The sequence below is a fragment of the Emys orbicularis genome, chromosome 2 (assembly GCF_028017835.1).
Source record: "Emys orbicularis isolate rEmyOrb1 chromosome 2, rEmyOrb1.hap1, whole genome shotgun sequence".
Classification (NCBI taxonomy): Eukaryota; Metazoa; Chordata; order Testudines; family Emydidae; genus Emys; species Emys orbicularis.
In genome coordinates this window covers 251,993,679-252,005,181 of record NC_088684.1, presented here as the reverse complement: position 1 = coordinate 252,005,181, position 11,503 = coordinate 251,993,679, and the positions used below count along the sequence as shown (strand labels likewise).

Sequence of the window (11,503 nt, the reverse complement as noted above, 5' to 3'; positions counted from 1 at the left end):
TATGAACTAATCCGTTCTTCTATATCTGCTATGGGATACCTTGAATTGTTATGACTATGAATCTGTGTGCCATATGGCCAATAGCAGGAACTGTGGAAAATCCAAATGTCTCATTGAATAGTTCCATCCTCAGTCCTGTTTCTAAAAGCAGCATGCTGTAGTAGTATTGAATACTAGATCCACCTCTCTCAGGCAGACTCTCGCTGGGCCATCACTGGCCGAAGCTGATGCTTCTATAGTTTGCATATGATGTGTCCTGTTTAGCACTCTCTCATAGTGGATCTCAAGTCTGCACTCCTTCCCTTCGCCCCACCCTGCCATGAACAGAATGCAAAATGACCTGTTTGTCTTGTTTTCCTCTGAGCTAGGCAGAAGTCTCTCCAGATTTTAATGCAATGAGTTCAGAGTCATCTATGTATTTTCCATTTAACTGTTCGTTGGTGGAATCATGGTGATTCAGATAAACGGGGACCTCGCTGATAGATGTTGCTGTGTAGGAGGTAGATCGCGTAGAGCAGTGCTCGCGTCGTCTTTGCCCCCATTGGGTCTTATACTGCATCCATTGCCTTTTTAGAGCGCCCTGTACCTGCAAGGGAAGCCAAGCAATAGTTTTATCGGTATAATTAGTCGATGGAGTTGGCTGGGATTTGAACTGGCATCACAAAGCACAAGCTGGCTCCCTTCCCTTTTTTTATTATGCTGGAAATTCTACTTTGCAATATCAACCCAGTGCCATGGCTTTTCACCGAATGTTTATTTTAATCTCGTCTCCACCTTGCTTTGAGGTTAGAACTGGTTGAAAAATATTCAAGAATAGTTTTATTGGGGGTGAAATGTCCTCAGTGCAGAGAGCCAGCACAGAACGCTTAAGTAAAACTTCAGCAGTGTAGCTTAAGTGGTGTACACTCAGGACATTTTGCTCCGGCTAAACTAGCCATGAATAGTAAAACTGAAGTGATGCACAGGCCTGCTGCCCGGCGGTGGTTTTCATCCTTCGTACATACACCATCACGGGGAGGAGGAGAAAGCAATTTCCTCAGACAGCTGAAGTAAAATGTATTTCAGAGCTGGGGGCCCAATTGTGACTCGGCCCATATAACCATACAGAGAAATATCAAACCTCCTTAACATCCTTACTGGCCTTTCCCAGGCCTTGGGTCCAGGCACGAAGGAACGAATGGGGTACTTGTCTACTTGCTCCCTCCCCAAAGCAGGTGTGTGGAAAATAAGAGGGGAACAGACAAAGCCAGAGTGTTGGGGTGGGTAGTAATTTACGGCAACAACGTGATGTAAATAACTACGCTGGGAGCAAGAAGGTGAGGAACTGAGACATACGGATGTGCCCCTGTGTCACAGTGCTCCGGGGTGGTACAGATTACATACCACCCTTTGCTCAGGGCTGTGTCTAAACACACAGACTAGCCCTAAAATGGGCTGTACCTTTGACTTAGGTAGCAACATTAAAGTATTGCTCATATCCCTGGTAATGCCCAAATTCTAATGCATTTTATTAGTTCATAGACATGTGATACAGGAGGGCCAGGGAGCAGTGGGAACTGGTAGAAGGGAAGTATATAAACCCTAGGTTAATTAAGGCGTGGTTCCCTGTAGACTAGGGAGGGTTGCTACAGGTTAATTGGAGCACCTGTAATCAATTAAGGCCCTGTTAGAAACCTAATAAAACCCCCTGCTTCAGGCAGTCAGGGGGAAGGAGAGAGGACTGGAGCTTGGAGGTGTGCTGTGAGACCTGGAGGAACAGAAAACTGGAGTAAGGGAGACCCTGTCCCAGCAGGGGAGGGACATTCCCCCCCCCAGTGTTTAAGGACTGAAGGTACCCCACCCAAGGGGGAAGAGGGTAAGAACCTGCAAGGGTTGAGAGGGGCTGGGACTCAGAGTGAGGAGCAAACCCAGACCCCTCCCCTGCTTCCCTTCTTTACCACCTTCCTGGGCCACTAGTGGGGCCCTTGGTGCCCCAAGAGCAGGGGTAAGGGGTGGTATTTTAGCCCCCTCCACCAAGAAAAGTGCAGGACCCACCATACTATATTGACCATCTTGTCACAGACAGTAAAATGTCACCCACACACACATAGCACCAGCAGCAGCCTCTGTGCCTCTCTAGTGGGATGGAGGGAAGCTACTGTCATGTCATATAAAGGTGAGGCTTCATTAGGCATTGCTAAAACTCTGAGGCTAGGTCTACACTACAGCGGGGGTCCGACCTAAGATACGCAACTTCAGCTACGTGAATACCGTAGCTGAAGTTGCGTATTTTAGGTCGGCTTACCTAGCGGTGAGGACGCGGGAAAGTCGACCGCTGCCGCGCTGCCGCCGACTCCGCTGCCGCCTCCTGCCGAGGTGGATTTCCGGAGTCGACGGCAGAGCGATCAGGGATCGATTTTACCGCGTCTTCACTAGACGCGGTAAGCCGATCCCCGATAAACCGATTGCTACCCGCCGGATCGGCGGGTAGTGAAGACAAAGCCTGAGATGCTTACAGAGCGTACAGTGGGTTATGTCACTATGCTAAGAAGGGATATTTCAGTTGCTTGCAACTTTGTATTTTTAAGCCAAGGGCCAAGCCGAGTGATCCTAAAAATCCTTCCTCATGCAAGTAGTTGCACTGACTTCAACAGGACTACTCGTGTGAGTAAGCAAGCATTTGCAGGGCCCTTAACATGTAACAAAAATGACAGCCATCTCATCTCTTTGCTGTAGTCCAGTTGAAGACAATGTGGTTAGAATTGTTTTCAGCTGGAGAAGTGTTGTTTTTATTTACTCTCCCATAACTCAAGAATGGCTGAATGTATTTGTGCTATAAGCCAAGCACAGAAAAAGCCTAAGGTTATACTGGAAACCACTGTGCATCCTGACTTGTAAGGGGCATGACCAAAGTTTATTATGGTAATACCGAGGGGAACAAACTGCATTAATGAGATTTTCATATCATGCCATTGCAGAAATTCGATTAGTGAAAAGGAGCTCCGGTATGATTTAATGTGACAAGGCATTGCTAATACAGTGGCAAAGCTTTAGTACAGAAATGTAGGTAACTCCTGTATGGATTTCAGTTACTTAATGAGCAGCTTTTACCCTTACAGTGGTTCATATCTGGTGTAAATGCAGTGGCTCACATCAGTGAAACCCACAGGAAGGGACCAGGGGAAGCAATCTTTGCAAGGATTCATTCAGAGAATTTCCCCACATCATTCTGTGGAGCAGGAGGAGATAGGGTTTCCCTCCCACCCACCCGTGGGGAAAGGCCTGGAGGACAGTCCTTGAAACCTGTTGGATCAGAGGGAGGCCAGGGCAACCTGTGCAGCAACCTTGTTTCTCTACACTGGCTCTAGCCACCAGCAGCCCCTTTCCCCCCCTTACCTACCTTGGAACACAACTCCATTGGGGCTGCACTGTGAGCAGGGACTCCCCCTGGCCATCGCTGCCCTGAAGGCTACTGGAGTGTGGGTTGGTGCTCTGCAGAAAAGATGATTTGGAGTTTACCCTTTCTGAGTAAGCTCCATGTGGCTGGAAGGAGGAGGAGGATGTGTCCCCTGGTCTTGCTCCTGACCCACCTATGTCTTCCCCCTCCACACTCCATGAGGATCCCAGGACCAGTGAAAAGGCCCCTGTGGGTCCAGGGTGGGAGGGAATGCTGCTGCAGAGGGTGGGTGAGCCCCCCATGTACTCTCAAGCTGCTTTTGCTCGTGCTGTGGTCTGAGGTTGCACCAGGACAAATGCAAGTTAGGGAAGAACGTGGCTTAAAGAAAAGAGGCCTGATCATAGTATGAAGCGCTGCACAATCTACTGTGAGTAGCAGCTCATTTTGATCTCATCGGGGTAAAGCTTTGGTTGTGGGGAGTTTGGAAGAGTGCAGGCATTCCTCTCCCAATTCAACCCAGGGTTAAAAGTGCCATGAATTAAAATGAATAAGCTCCATGTAGTACCGAATGCATGAGGTTAAAGTATATGTGTTTTTAATTCTTCACTGAACCTTTGGTTTATGAGATTCTGCTGTACTTACAAATTGAGTTAAACTGTATTTCTGTACTAATGCCAAGGAATAGTAAACTGATCTCAAATGATCATATCCTCTGCTGATTAAAACTATTCATATGCAGATTTGAAATGTGTTAGCTACATGACTGTGCTTTTAAAAATCATGTGCATTATATTATGTTAATAATCAAAGAGATTATCAACCGGGTGTTACACCACAATGATGCATGAAATAAACCAAAGTCTAAAATAAGGAGGAAGTTTGGGTTCACTTTATTCAGCTCTTTAAAATGTTTTCTGTTCTCTGCCAGCCATTCACACCTCTTTGGCAAGAAAGATATATGGCTATATTTTCAAACAGATTTTCCATTTTCTTGGCCAACCTTCCAGTCTAGAAGTAACCTCAGAACTGGAAGTATGGTCTACTGAGCAGGCTAACGCAGAAAGCTCATACCATCTGTATAGTGTTGTTGTTGGAGAGAGGTACCACAGTGCTGCTGGACATTGTCCCTTCACAAGAATAACATTCTGCAGTCATGGATGGGGCCAGCTCTCCGCTTAGGGAACTGAGAAAAATCATTCCCATAATTTACACATTCACTTTCTTCTTTTCCTATTAGTTAAGACATCAGTAATGTTCAATGGCTTCTTATTCAGTGTCTTGGCGGACAGTGCTGTAGGCTGGGCTTGTATGGAACGGAGGACAATAATTTGCAGTGAGGAAGTGAGTGTGGTTTGCTGCAAATACTGATGTGAAAGGCTAATAAGTCTTGGGAGCAGTGGTTTTGGACAAACATCATCTGCTTCTGCCTTGAAGTGAATGACCCAGTAGTAAAAAGTAAATCATTGAGGAACAGAACTTCTGTCACATTAATGCTAAGTCCCTACCTCTGTCATAGTATGTTTTTCTATGAAATATCACTCTGCGTTCTAGTGACCTGGCAGTATTTGGATATACAGGTTTGGAAATGGTCTCTCACCAAGCCTGAGGACCTGACTATAGCTTTAATCTATGCTGTGCATTCGATCCAAGCTGCAGCATGAGCCCCAGGAGGAATTCTGGTTGACTCAGCCAGAATTCTCCAGAAACCCAGGAGGGAACACATGCTGGAGTGCCTACCTCTGGGAGAGGGTAGCAGATGGTCCTTTCAATGCCAGGCCAACTCCAAGGACCAGTGTGGGGAGATCTCAGGCTGTCCCTTTCAAACCCCTTTTTTGAGGTGCCTAGTGCTGCCACTGATGCTAACCAGGGGCAGTATCTCTGCTCTTTACCAAGATTATGGCATTCAACCTCTCTCTTCCCTTTTGCACCTGAAAGAATAACTGGAATTTGGAAGAAAGTGATCAAGGACAAAAAGGAGGTGAGGTGTAGACACCACCTTTCTAGAAAGAGAAAATGTCTGAAGATTAATAAGGTCGCTTAACTGAATCTCTATAGAACACTGTGGGCCCACTCCTGCCAGGGCCAGCTCTACCATTTTTGCCGCCTCAAGGGAAAAAAAGAAAAGAAAAAAAGCCGCTTGGACTGCCGCCTGAACTGCTGAAGCAAAAAAAGAAAGATGCCCAGACTGTGCCGCCCCAAGAATGGACGGAATGCCGCCCCTTAGCATTTGTCACCCCAGGCACGTGCTTCCTCCGCTGGTGCCTGGAGCAGCCCTGAGTGCTGCTGTCCGTTCTCAGGCAAAACTCCCATTGAAAACAATTAGAGTTTTGGCAGAGGAAGGACTGCAGCACTGGCCTCTATGGAGACAGCCTCTCACTTCCCGGTGTTAAACCTGTCACCCTACCCACTGAGTTTCTTTTGTCTAGTTTGTAGAAAATCATCTTCATCCACTGCTGCTATAATAAGTTTACTTAGTGCTTCGACAGCCATGTACAGAGCTAACGAATCCTCAGTGTGAGGCAGGGAACTAATTGCTATTATCCCGATTTAGCCCAGTTAGTTGGACTAGACAACGGTGAGCACATTTTATGCTACTTGGATATCTACCAACAACTTCCTGATTTGCATGTGCTAGCAGATAGCCTTGGGTATATGTGCTACAAAATATGCCCATAATTATTTTCAAATTACTGACGACTAGATCTATAAATGGGTTCATGAATTTTACAACTGCTGTTTGCACACATTGTGTGACATTGCTAAATATTAACCTGTAACTTTAAGTTTCACTGATTGGCTGTTTGCAAAGGTAAGTGCAAATGAGAAGATTTCTAAGCACATCTCTCATTGTTGATATATATGATCCATTTCATCATGGATTCATTAGACCAGGGGTGGCCAACCTGAGCCTGAGAAGGAGCCAGAATTTACCAATGAACATTGCCGAAGAGCCACAGTAATATGTCAGCAGCCCCCCATCCGCTACCCTGCTCCAGCCCCCAGTGCCTCCTACCCACCAGTATCCCCACCAATCAACACCTCCCCCTCTCTCCCCATGCCACCTGCCCGCTGCAATCAGCTGTTTTGCAGTGCACAGGAGGCTCTGGTGGGGAGGAGTGAGGGCATGGCAGGCTCGGGGGAAGGGGTAGGGGCCTTGGGGGAAGGGGTGGAGTGGTGGCAGGACCTGGGGCAGAGCAGGAGGTTGAGCAGTGAGCACCCCACAGCACATTGGAAAGTTAGCATCTGTAGCTCCAGCCTTGGAGTCAGCACCTATGCAAGGAGCCGCGTATTAACCTCTGAAGAGCTGCATGTGGCTCCGGAGCCACAGGTTGGCCACCCCTGCATTAGACCATCATCATATCTACAGATGCAATCATGTAGTTAGACACCAGAGTGATAGAATGCACATGCAATTATTTAGGGGAGCAACACTGTAGATGCAAAATTGGAAACCACTTTTCAACCTCAGGCCCTATTTCTTATCTAATTTTAGGCTTTATTTAGTCCAAACATGCCTCTGTGATGTCCAGGTTTGCTAGATGAGTGAGTGTGTGTTCTGACTGTTCACTGTGTCCCTGATATCCTCGCAGTCATTTGGATCTTCTGGCTGAGTGACAATCAGTCAGATGATGAAGATTCTTAGAGTGGCTGAACACTGAGGAAGCGACTCTCAACTAACAGCTGTATTATGAAGCTGGTCCTGGAGATGTCAGGTGTGGAGTCATCAAAGAGGACAGAGATCTCCGTCCTTTGGGGAACTCACTAACCGTTATGGATGTCTCCTACCACTGGCAGTTTAGCTGTGTGCTGGAAGAATGCATGAAGCATCACTCTTCTCCAGTGATTGAAATCTGAACCCAGAGGGGGATCCACATTTTACAAATAGCCACTATCAAAATACTGGGCTGAATGGGCCAACACAGAATGCCAGATCCAAACACCCACTGAACTTTGTGGTGTCCAGAATCTGGATCTGATGAAAATATTGGTACAGTAATTGACTTGCCTTAAATTAGCAACAGGGAAGCCAATGGGAAACTTTAACATTTCCAAAGAATGTAAGTATTCTGGATGTTTGGCTTTTTTCAAGACACTTTATTTTAAATAGATAATTTTACTGGACCTGAATTGCAATGGAACTCTTGTAGAAGGTAACAGAGTCTACATTACTAACCACCTATTGCAAACACTAAATTATAAATGGGCAGGAGAAACTGAGTGACCTGAGTAAGTATTAAGAATTTTGAGTAGTGAAATGAATATGGTATAATTCCTTAATATGAATGTATTAATTCTAATTCCTAATTTTATGTACATATTGTATGAAAATAAGACAATGGTGATGTATTTTTCATACTTAGTAACGTTCCTGAAACCTGGCCTTTGATTTTCTACTTAACACCACATTATGCATAAATTAGTAAACCATATAATAATTCATACTGTCAGCTAATGTTTTATCTAATTTACGAGTGACACTTTGCAATGTATTATCTATGACCATGTTGTAACTTTTTACAAGGACACACAGGACACAACTTCATTGTTATACTTGGAAACCAGGAATAAGCTGATTACCAGTGTTCCACTGTGTATAAATCATTAAATATGCATTGGCCCAGAGAGAATAGCCCACTGGTCAGGGCATTCACCTGGGAGGGAGCAGACCCAGATTAGTCACCCTGCTCCAGTGACTAATTATTCATACACAATGGAACAGCTTCAACAGGAGAGATTGAGAGAACTCTGCTCCAGAGTACCCCCATAGTCCAGGGGTAAGGGCATTTTCCTGGGGGAGGGGGGAAGGGGAAACCTAGTTCAAATTCCTTCTTCACATTAGGCCGAGGGGGAAATTGAACCTGGGTCTTCCACATCCAGCCCAGCTCTAATCAGTGGGTTAAAAGGCAAGGGTGGGGTTGGGCACCACCACCTCTGTTTGTTTGCGGGTGTTTGGTGTGCGCTGAGTACACCTACTGGACCTGCCTAGCAAGCTATATAGGCAGGGGAACACCTACTTTCAGCATCCTGCTGGGTCTTCGGTGTGAGATAGGCACCCCTGCACCTCGCCTGAGGCAGCTGCCTACATGCTCCCTGGCAGAAATTTAGGCACCTGGGGTGAGAGCCATAAAGGGATTTAGGTGTTGCAGTACATTGCAGCACCTAACTTTTAAGCACCTAGAAACTCACCAATGATGTGATCCACAAAGTCTCAGTTAAGTGTCTGGGCTCCCTCTACAGGCAATGGGGAGAGACAGGCAACTTAGATTGCGGTCTACAAAGCCAGCACGCGTGGTGGGGAGCTACCCAAGCTAGCCTTTGGAGATGCTGACCTGAGGGGTGTGTGCTAAGCCCGACCCCTCTCATGGTGTTACATGCCTATGTTGCATGCGAAGCCAAAACAAAACAGACGTGTGTGTGTGTGTGTGTGTGACCTCCTTTGTAATCGTTAACCCAGCAGATAGGGTACTCCCTAGGAAGTGGGACTCCCCGCTCCACCTGAGCGGGAGAAAGGATTTGAATTGAGTACCCTAACCACAGGTCTATGCAATGTTCTGGTGTGGGTCTCCGTCCATCTCTCCTATTGAAGTTGTTTCACTTTATTTAAATAATTGTATAATTAAATGTTAATTGGGCCAGTGAAGAGGTAGAATGACTATATAGCCCAGTGATTAGGGCACTTACTTGATATATAGCCAATCCCTGATCAAATCCCTTCTCCCCTGCAGGAGGAAGGGGGACTTCCATATTGTGGGTTACTGTCCTAGCTGCTAGCCTACAGATTATAAGAGAAGTCCTCCTCCTTGCCCCACTCCCAGCTGTTTTGTGTGAACTTGCCTAAGGGACCCGATCAGGTAGGCAGGCTCTGAGCGTGCCTACTGGATTGGGTTTCCACAAGCGAGTTAGTTGGACGAATGCCTATCTTCCCTGGTTTGTGAATCACTCTAGAGTGAGGGAGCAGTGTGCATGCTCAGAAACATAGGTGCTTAGGGAATCTTTACTGCAAATCTTATGCACCAAGTGAATTTAGATGCCCACAGGGTTAGGCAGCAGGCAAGCGGGAGTTTTGTGGATCACAGTGGTACCTAAAAACAGGGCTTAGGCACCAAAGTACCTTTGTGGATTGCATTCCTAGTGACTTTGGGTACCTGCTAGTTTAGGCAGTGGCTCAGCAGGGAGTTTGAGGATCTCAATGGTGCCTAAATGTTGGAGTTAGGCACCAAAGTCCTTTGGTGGATCTAGCCCTTAATCCGTTTAGATTCTATGTCTTTGATTTTGGGACTCTATCCAGGATTTATATTAGGGATAATCTAGTATACTTAATCCTGCCTCAGTCTCTAAATGATCTGGACTAACTGACCTCTTGAGGTCCCATTGAGCCCTACATTTCTATGGTTCAGATAGCCCTAAATTCAAACACAAAGTTATTCCCACAGTTATTTGCACCTGCAGTTGGAAGCCTGGTTAAAACCAAGGCCAATATTGTGTAATTATTCCCATTGATTATCCAGTTAATTATGATCCATGTTATTACACCTGCCATATTAGTCATTAATGTATGTACAGATGTGTGTAGCTTTATGGGGTAAGATACTGAGTCTTGATTTTTGTTGAAGGAAGTTGCGTACAATGCTGAAAACTGACCTCTTAAAGTGCATCCAATTTTTACAAGAGATACCTTGTTTTAATGTCAGCAGAGTTCCATGGTAATGCTCCCGATAGGTTTCAAAAGTATTTTTCTGCTAAACTGCCTTTCAGAAAGTGGCTTGTTGTAGATATTAAAGCAGCTCTTGATGTGTCTTACCAAGCTATTTTTATTTATAATACCATTATTATAGTGGAGTAGACCTAAAAGCAGTAGTAGGTACATAACATATTGATCCAGCTGTAAGAGAGTGGGAGAGAACTTTCACTCCAGGGTTTTTATTTATCAATTACTACTTACAAATCATAAACATTAACAGAGGCCAATGCTGATCCTCAAATGAGTGAATGAAATGGCACTTCGTAATGACACAGAACTTCTTCTCTGAATATACGATGCAAAGAGTTTGTATCGCTCAGTTTAATTAGACAAGCAAGTTAACTTTTAAGGTCAGGGGTTGGACTGAGACAGTATACCGTGGTCCTTCGTGACAGCATTTCTCTGGGAACTCAATTACTTTTTGCAGGATAAAAGCTATGATTAAAAATAGTTTCTAGGTTTATGGATATAGATAGAAATAAAAGCTCTGGGAGGTTTGCATGACTTCCATTCATCTCAACAGGGTGTCGATAATGGTGCTAATATGTGAATTATGCACCATTGACTATTTCACTGCTGATTATTTTAGCCAATCATCCAGCTATTCTGGATTGGAGGCAGAATTTGGGTAAGTGAAGGAGGCTGATATAGAATGCAACCTGTTTTTTTCTTTCCTCTGACTTAGATTAAATTGAGAGGGTAAAGAATGAGAACCTCATCCTCTGGACCTCATTTTCCACCATCTGCTCTGTAAAAATCATAGTCCTAACTCAAGCACCTTCCAGTGATGTTGCAAGGAAAAATTAGCATTTCTACAGTGCAGTGAAAATGTAAAGCACTGCATCATATGTGCATTTAAAATACAGATTTATAGTGCTCCAGTTATGTTAATTGTGAACAACAGTTCAACTACTTTAAGAGGCTGAATTTGGTTCAATACAGTTGATGAACTTCACATGCTTACCTCTCCATTGAAGAAGCAAAATATAGTTGCAACAAGTAAGCCCTAAGAAGGACAAAAAGAAAATAGGTTAGAATATTTCCATGTTTGTGCATTATTGCTAATTTAAGGCTCAGTCATGAGATGAAGGGATTATGCTACACTCCTACCTCCACAACCTCAAATGACCGTTCTGTATAGTTTATAGTCAGGTATTACAGTATCCCATTGATTTTTGCCTTTCCACCATGTTTTACGCGTGCCTATGTTGTCATGGTCTGCTGTCATTACCAGCCATTCCAGTTCACATATTTTTGCCTTTAAGTATTACAGTTGCTTCCTGTCAGGGAGTGCTAGAAAAGGGACATTAAATGGGCAGATCCTAGTCCAAGGTAAGGGGGCAAGCTTAGGAGCAGAGCAGCTCATTGGTATGGAATCTTGAGAC

At 45.0% G+C, this 11,503-nt stretch overlaps 1 protein-coding gene across 1 annotated transcript in view; it reads right to left on the bottom strand.

The window, feature by feature from the left end:
• Nucleotides 1-364: 364 nt before the first annotated feature.
• CALCR (calcitonin receptor) overlaps nt 365-11,503 on the bottom strand; it is a 161,675-nt gene continuing 150,536 nt past the window's right edge. The window contains exons 13-14 of the mRNA XM_065398458.1: nt 11,083-11,124; nt 365-586 (exon numbers count right to left, since the gene is read on the bottom strand). Coding sequence (XP_065254530.1) covers nt 365-586; nt 11,083-11,124 — 264 coding nt within the window. The remainder of the gene's footprint in view (nt 587-11,082; nt 11,125-11,503) is intronic.